This window comes from Trichomycterus rosablanca, chromosome 19, assembly GCF_030014385.1.
Source record: "Trichomycterus rosablanca isolate fTriRos1 chromosome 19, fTriRos1.hap1, whole genome shotgun sequence".
Classification (NCBI taxonomy): Eukaryota; Metazoa; Chordata; class Actinopteri; order Siluriformes; family Trichomycteridae; genus Trichomycterus; species Trichomycterus rosablanca.
This window is the reverse complement of record NC_086006.1, coordinates 12,029,973-12,038,688: the sequence shown is the minus strand read 5'-3', so window position 1 is coordinate 12,038,688 and position 8,716 is coordinate 12,029,973. Positions and strand designations below refer to the sequence as shown.

Below are 8,716 nucleotides of genomic sequence, written 5' to 3'. Positions count from 1 at the left end.
GCGTCTATGGTCCTCAACATTGCCCGTTACTTTGTGCTTCTTCAAGAGAGCTTGAACAGCGCATCTTGTAACTCCAGTCTGCTTTGAAATCTTTGCTTGTGGGAGACCATGCAAATGCAGTAGAACTACCTTGTGTCATGTTGCTATGCTCAGTCCTGTATGATCAGTGATATGAAACTGTCCTTGACTACTCTACTTCTGTAGTAGAGTTTGGCTGTTCCTCATCTGTTTCTGAAACTGTTTCTGTTTCAGTAAATGACTGTGTTTCAACCTACATATGAACATGATGATCATAGTCACCTGTTTGGTATAATTGATTAATCGTGTGTGTGTGTGTGTGTTTGAAGAACACATTCCCTGAGGTATTTATACCTGTTCATACTTGTTTAGCAGTATAATATTACAGACTTAAGCATAACAATGTCTGTTGTTTTAACTACCTTTAATCTACTTCTGACATCTACTCCAGCCAATGTAACACTTAACAAAATCCCGAGTTACTTAAGACTATGATTTAGAAACATGGGAATGGCCAAAAGAGTGGAGTGTTTTTGATGTAGTTTTGGAACACAGGGTCTGTTCCCCACCTCTTCATGGCTTGTTTTTCCAGGATGGGAACACCACTCACATGTCTGAGCAGGAACCAGAGAAAGAGGGGTGACATTACGCTGAGATACTGAGGACCATGCATAACTGAGGATGCAGACAGGAACAGGCCTGACCACTGCAAGATTTCACCCAAGTAATTAGGGTGTCTGCTATAGGCCCATAGTCCATGACGGATAAACTTGCCCTAGAATGAAAAGATAAAAACCTATAAATTATTTGGCACACAGGTGAACGATGACTATGCTAATACAAGTACATGCAGTAAATATGAAAGTGTTAAATCTTACTTCAGCCACAAATATTCCATAGTTAATGATTTAACCTTGTTTTGAAAGCAGTGCAATATTAAGACCACTTTAGAGACCACTTTCCTTAACTGTTTACACTTTCTTTTGTGTTGTATATTTACAAAACCTACACAAATTGTGCACATTTGTGTATAAATATATATAGTGGGCAGCATGAAACACTTAAACATATACACTGATCAGCCATAACATTAAAACCACCTCTTACACTCACTGTCCATTTTATCAGCTCCACTTACCAGATAGAAGCACTTTGTAGTTCTACAATTACTGACTGTAGTCCATCAGTTTCTCTACATGCTTTGTTAGCTTCCTTTTATTAGCTTCCTGTTCTTCAATGCTCAGGACTCTCCCAGGACCACTACAGAGTAGGTATTATTTGGGTGGTGGATCATTCTCAGCACTGCAGTGAGACTGACATGGTGGTGGTGTGTTAGTGTGTGTTGTGCTGGTATGAGTGGATCAGACACAGCAGCACTGATGGAGTTTTTAAACACCTCACTGTCACTGCTGGACTGTGAATAGTCCACCAACTAAAAACATCCAGCCAACAGCGCCCCGTGGGCAGCATCCTGTGACAACTGATGAAGGTCTAGAAGATGACCAACTCAAACAGCAGCAATAGATAACCGATCATCTCTGACTTTACTACAAGGTGGACCAACTAGGTAGGAGTGTCTAATAGAGTGGACAGTGAGTGGACACGGTACCAGCACAACACACACTAACACACCTAAGAATTATCCCCCATCTAAATAATACCTGCTCTGTGGTGGCCTTGTAGGGGGGCCTGACCATTGAAGAACAGGGTGAAAGCGGGCTAAAAAAGCATGCAGAGAAACAGATGGACTACAGTCAGTAATTGTAGAACTACAAAGTGCTTCTATATGGTAAGTGGAGCTGATAAAATGGACAGTGAGTGTGGAAACAAGGAGGTGGTTTTAATGTTATGGCTGATCAGTGTATGTATACATGGTCTTCATACAATAATGTATTGTGTGGCTTTACTGTATAACAAGTACACACAGTGTTAATAATGTAAAGCACCAGTGTAACTGCTCCTAACACAAAAACAATAGTAGTACTAATGTATTTCCTTATGAAAAACTGCTTAAAATGTATAAAGTAGTTTAAACACATTACAAGGTTATAAACCCAGCAGAAAAATCTATTGTACTTATAACTACTTACAGCATTGTCAGGGTCACTCTTAAAATTCCATTTCTGCTGATCAGCAACAGCTTCTGTGACAAAGCCCAAAGCCCATATTCCCCAGCCAATGTAGTCACGAGGGCCCAATGGTTTATCTCTCTGCTCCGTGTTTAGTATCAGGGTGGGTAAAAGGGTGACAAACACCCAAACAGCTAAAACAAAAAATAAAACATACAGTGTATCACAAAAGTGAGTACACCCCTCACATTTCTGCAAATATTTTATTATATCTTTTCATGGGACAACACTATAGAAATAAAACTTGGTTGTGTTTGGGGTCGTTATCCTGTTGGAAAACTGCCATGAGTTTTCGAAGGGAGGGGATCATGCTCTGTTTCAGAATGTCACAGTACATGTTGGAATTCATGTTTCCCTCAATGAACTGCAGCTCCCCAGTGCCAGCAACACTCATGCAGCCCAAGACCATGATGCTACCACCACCATGCTTGACTAATATCAACTTCTTGATATTATTAAAGTTGGTGTTTTAGTGATACTAACTGTACAAGGAGGCTGTACCGAATAATCATAATAAAATTATCTTAAACTACAACCCCAAATCAGAAAAAGTTGGGACAGTATGGAAAATGCAAATAAAATAAAAATGCAGTGTTCTTTACATTTACTTTGACTGTTATTTGATTGCAGACAGTTTGAACCCAAAATATTTCATGTTTATCTGCTCAACTTCATTTCATTTGTTAATAAACCTCCACTCCTGCATTTCAGGCCTGCAACACATTCCAAAAAAAGTTGGAACGGGGGCAATTTAGGGCTAGGGTAATTAGGTGAAAAAACTAAATAATGATGTGATTCCAAACAGGTGATGTCAACAGGTGATTGTAATCATGGTTTGGTACAAAAGCAGCATCCAGGAAAGGCAGAGTCTTTGATGAGCAAAGATGATCAGAGGATCTCCAGTTTGTCAACAAATGTGTGAGAAAATTATTAAAATGTTTAAAAACAATGTACCTCAAAGAAAGATTGGAAGGAATTTGCATATTTCTCCCTCTACAGTGCATAATATAATTAAACGATTCAAGGAATTGGGAGGAATTTCGGTGCTAAAGGCCAAGGGTGCAAGCTTAAGCTGAACGCCCGTGATCTTCGATCCCTCAGACAACACTGCATCAAGAACCACCACTCAACAATAGCTGATATAACCACATGGGTGAGGGATTACTTTGGCAAACCTTTGTCAAGCACTATAATACAGAGTTACATGCACAAATGCTACTTATAACTTTACTGTGCAAGAAAGAAGTCTTATGTTAACCATGTCCAGAGACGGCATCACATTCTCTGGGCTCTGAGGCATCTAGGATGGACCATCACAGAGTGGAAACATGTACTGTGGTCAGATGAATCAGCATTCCAGGTCTTTTTTGGAAAAAATGGACACCGTGTGCTCCGTCCGGACCAAACACGAAAAGGACCATCCAGACTGTTATCAGTAACAAGTCCAAAAGCCAGGGTCTGTCATGGTATAGGGTTATGTCAGTGCCCTTGGCAAAGGTCATTTACACTTCTGTGATGGCAGCATTAATGCAAAAAAGTACATTGAGATCTTAGAGCAACATGTGCTGCCTTCAAGACGTCATCATTTCCAGGGACGTCCATGCATTTTTCAACAAGACAATGCAAAACCACATGCTGCACACATTACAAAGGCATGGCTGCGGAAGAAGAGGGTACGGGTACTGGACTGGCCTGCCTGCAGTCCTGACCTGTCCCCAATAGAGAATGTGTGGAGAATTTTAAAACGAAAAATGTGACAACGACGACCCCGTAAATGTCTTTTAAGTGTGGTGAAAAGGAATGGCAGCATTACAAAGTGGTAAATACTTAACTGTCCCAACTTTTTTGAAATGTGTTGCAGGTCTGAAATGCAGGAATGGATGTTTATTGATACATTCAATGAAGTTGAACAAATAAAACATGAAATATCTCAGGTTCATCCTGTCTGCAATGAAATAAAAGTCAAAGTAAATGTTTATTATTTCCATTTTCCATGTTGTCCCATATTGTATGTGTTAATAAACTAAACCATTTTCTAAAAGAATGGTTTAATGTCCCTCCACAAGCAAGACAGGACTCATGTGAAATTAAGTTTTAATGCTCTTAGGCCATTAATAATAACTGTTTGTCAAATACATTGTCCACTTTAAAATAAACAAAACACAAAGACACTTTTTGCTGACGAACTATTATTTTGTTAGCGAGATCTAATTAATTGTTGAATAATAAGCATTAAGCAATTTAGCAGTTAAATACCTTGCATGGTCCAGTACACAAAGAATACCCCTGGGCTATCTCTGACATTGTTGAACCTGCGGTCTTGTCCTTCCTTCATGATCCGGAGGAAAAGAAATATTCCAAGTCTATAAAACAAGGCCAAAACCTGTCACTCATTGACTTATTAACCATGAACTAATGGAATACATTACTGATCTAATGTGACCTTAGATTTACAATAGTGTGTATATTACAAAGGACAAAATGACTGACTACACAACTGATTTTGTGAATGTTTTTAAATAACTGAATGTATATTATGTCTTCATGAATCTCATAAAATGTTATAAAGGGAATCAGGACAAAATTCATACCTCAGTCCCCATGCAGTTACAAGACCAGTCTGTACTTTCTGCCTCAGGTGTCTTGTGCCATTCCACAAAGAACTGAGGTGGGCCAGCAATATAAATGTTCCCGTGCCTTCCACAGAAAAACAATGAATGTTAAATTGAGATGATTGTGATGACGTTTCCCATACTATATGACTTCACCAGCCATCCCATATCAGCTCGATGAGGCGTGTTCATTGAATATTTTACCTGAGAACCTACAGACAATTCGTTCCAAAGTTCAAGGGTTTTCAAGAGCACATATCTTAGAAGAGAGAACACGAAGACTTGGTTTTGAAAGACTGGACAGACTGGAGGACAGTTGTATGCCAGGCCATGCAAATTGAGCACTGACAGGTAAGCAACATCTAATTAAATGGTTATAAGGAACAAATTAGATATTTATTACAACATTTAGCAAGTTTAGTTAAATAAAGTAGTACTATTTTTTTAAATGAAGTTAAAGTTTAGCTTTTTTTAACTATGACACATTTGCTTGGAATGTTTTGAATCTGCATTACTGAAATCCTCTGTGTATGGAGCTCGGGAATGAATGTTAAACGTTGATGGAAATGTGAGATATTCTTTGGAATGGTGGAATAGTTTGATCTAAAGTGCGGAGCATGGATCTGGGAATACATTGCTATTTTTTAGTTTACGTTCAAAGATGTTTAGGAAACTAGCTATAATTTAAATTTAAATTCTGTTTGTAATTATGACAAAAAGAGATCATGAAAGTTAATATTTTCATTGGACGGTAGGCATAAACGAGCTTACAGCATTTTACATAACTACACTTTATAAAACGGATAGTTCCGGTCCTAAAATCTGATTGGCTGAGCCGCGTTCGAAGCCGTTGTAAAATCCTCGATAAACTCACACCTATGACCACCTCACATCATTCCATATTAATACGCCACTGAAAAGAAAAATTTAATGTTATTTTCGCCCTCATGTTGCCTAGCAACACTGTTAATCGAACTATTTTGCGTCGCGGAAGAATGCTTTATTGTAAGTTTATACACAATAAATACATTTATGAATTAAACATTGTTGTATTTATTATATTTTATGTTGACCGCCGTTTTATAAAAGCAATAAGCCACTCGAGACCGTGCATTACTGTTACGATTTTAGCACGGGGAAAGAAGTTTTAGGCACTCCGCTTCGCGTCGTGCCAAAACGTCATCCCCGTGCTAAAATCACAGTAATGCACGGCCTCTCGTGGCTTATTGCTTTAGTAAATCCTACCCTAAAACATTATGTAAAACTGTTTTAAAGCAGTATCAATACGTAAGCAATTCCAATTCCGATAACCGCTAAACACGCTGCATTGTCAACATTCAAGCACAATGTATGTATCACATCCGACACCGTGTTTTGTAATATTTACCTGCCAAATCGAAAAACTTTTCGGTTTTTAGAGCAGATGCAATGGCCCACCCGACCCACTGGACGCCCACATCAACAGCAGCACATTTTGCAAGTGTAGCCCCCATTGCCATTTATACTACAGTAAATTTACAACGCTGTTATTGCTGTTTGCAGATCCGCTCAAAGGTCGCTGCAATCATAACTAACTTATAAAATCAAGGCGTGACCTGTTGTCAACGTGCTAAGGCGTCTGGGAAATGTAGTTCTAACTACAAATACACTACAAATTTCTGTTCGTTTATTAGGATTTTAACGTCATGTTTTACACTGGTTACATTCATGACAGGAACGGTAGTTACTCATCACACAAGGTTCATCAGTTCACAAGGTTATATCGAACACAGTCATGGGCGATTTAGTATGTCCAATTTACCTCACTTGCATGTTTTTGGACTGTGGGAGGAAACCGGAGCACCCGGAGGAAACCCACGCGGACACACCCCACCTGAGGATCGGACCCAGAACCTTCTTGCTGTGAGGCGACAGTGCTACCCACTTAGCCACCGTGCCACCCTACAAATGTTTCTGTAAAGGATTGGAAAGGTTAATTTTTCCAGGTGGGGACAATTTTGCTTGTGAATTCTTATGCATGTATTTTTCTACTATGGAGTATTAGGGCCACTGTAAAAAAATATTTTTTAGTTTTGATTTTGAGAATAAAGTCAAAATATTATGAGAATAAAGTTGAAATTATTTCGAGATTAAAGTTGAAATGACGCTGAGGGCAGCGTTCAATGCGTGTTACTGTGGTTATCCAATAACCTTACTTTTGGGTCGTTGTTTGTACTGCACGCTTCCATCCACACGACATGACGACTAAACCCGTCAATGCAACCATTTATAGCGCTGCCATACAGCTTTAGTTTATCGTACGAGTCCATAAGGCTCTGTTGAAGTACTGGCGACGATGCAGACACCGAGCGTACCGGTGGTGCACGTTCTTCTAAATAAACACAGTTTATTGCAAAGCCAGTTCAGCGTCCTTATGCTAATAACAAACTAGTGCTGATGTGCCAGGAGATTGGGGATTTCTTTATTTGTGAAACCGATACAAAAGTATAACTTCCTGAACATCCCTCATTTTAACACGAGGAAGATGCTATGACCATATTATTTTGGCTTTAATCTTGAAATCATTTTGACTTTAATCTCTAATTCATTTCGACATTATTCTCGAAATCAAAACTTATACGACTTTATTCTCAAAATCATTTCGACTTTAATCTTAAAATCATTTCGACTTAAATCTCGACTTAATAATTTCAACTTTTTTCTCAAAATCGAAACTTACAGTATATGCCTTTATTTTCGAAATCAAAACTTTTACGACTTTATTCTCAAAATCAAAACATATACAACTTTATTCTCAGAATAATTTCGACTTTATTCTCGAAATCGAAACCTATTCGACTTTATTCTCAAAATCAAAACATATACGACTTTATTCTCAGAATTATTTCGACTTTATTCTCGAAATCAAAACTTATACGACTTTATTCTCGAAATGAAAAAATATACGACTTTATTCTCAAAATAATTTCGACTTTATTCTCGAAAGATTTTTCTTTAAAGTGGCCCTAATACACCGTCGTATTTTTCTGTAATTTGCTATGGAAGTTCTGTTATGTTTTACTACAACATTTGCTACAATCCTAAAAACAATGGAAATATTCCAGTTTTATCTGGATAGCCCCTTATGTTATAGTATGTTTTTAAATGTGTAATCCCAAATTTATTACCGAGTGACACGTACTGTACTTAAGTACCCATGCTAAGCTACCTGTCCTGACCTGGAAAGTATACCATTTACATTTTCATCATTTAGCAAGCGCCTTTATCCAAAGCAACTTACAATTGAGACTGTATACATTGCAAGCAATTGAGGGTTAGGGACCTTGCTCAAGGGCCCAACAGTGGCAACCTGGCAGATGTGGGGCTTGAACCAGTGACCTCCCAGTTACTAGTCCTGTACTTAAACCACTGTCCCAAAGCGGGGTGAATGTGAATCATTGGACAAAAGGCAGGAAACACCCAAAACAGGCATATGTTATATGCAACATATTGTTGTATGTTCGTATGAGTGTGTATATATGTGGGTAATTATGTGTCACAGTGTGTGTGTGTGTATGTATGTGTGCATTTAAGTATGTGAGTGTATATGTATGTGTGTGTAAGTTTGAGTTTGTTTATGTGTTTGTGCATACGTGTGTATGAGCATGTGTATACACCGATCAGCCATAACATTAAAACTAGGGCTGCACGATATTGGAAAAAACTGACATTGCGATTTTTTTTCTTCCTGTGATATATATTGCGATATTAAACAAATTATTAATAATATTAATAATGCATGTATCTTACTCTAAATAAGGGGCTCATCTGTGAAAAAGGGTGGTGCCTACAAGGGATACAAAAGATTATGACAAGCTACATCTTTGTACTCGGTTGAAACTGAGCATTAAACTAAGAAAGCTTCAATATCACATGAGGGAATTAACAGGATTGACAAAATGGGTCATTTAATATTTT

At 38.2% G+C, this 8,716-nt stretch overlaps 1 protein-coding gene across 1 annotated transcript; it reads right to left on the bottom strand.

Moving 5' to 3' along the window:
- Positions 1 to 427: 427 nt before the first annotated feature.
- On the bottom strand, positions 428 to 6,321 carry si:ch211-210c8.6 (uncharacterized). The gene is made up of 5 exons (XM_063015750.1): positions 6,147 to 6,321; positions 4,739 to 4,844; positions 4,404 to 4,510; positions 2,109 to 2,281; positions 428 to 793 (listed from the first exon to the last, which is right to left on the bottom strand). Exons 1-5 carry the CDS (start codon positions 6,256 to 6,258, stop codon positions 515 to 517), a joined length of 777 nt encoding a protein of 258 aa, XP_062871820.1. The 5' UTR covers positions 6,259 to 6,321; the 3' UTR covers positions 428 to 514.
- Positions 6,322 to 8,716: the final 2,395 nt, after the last annotated feature.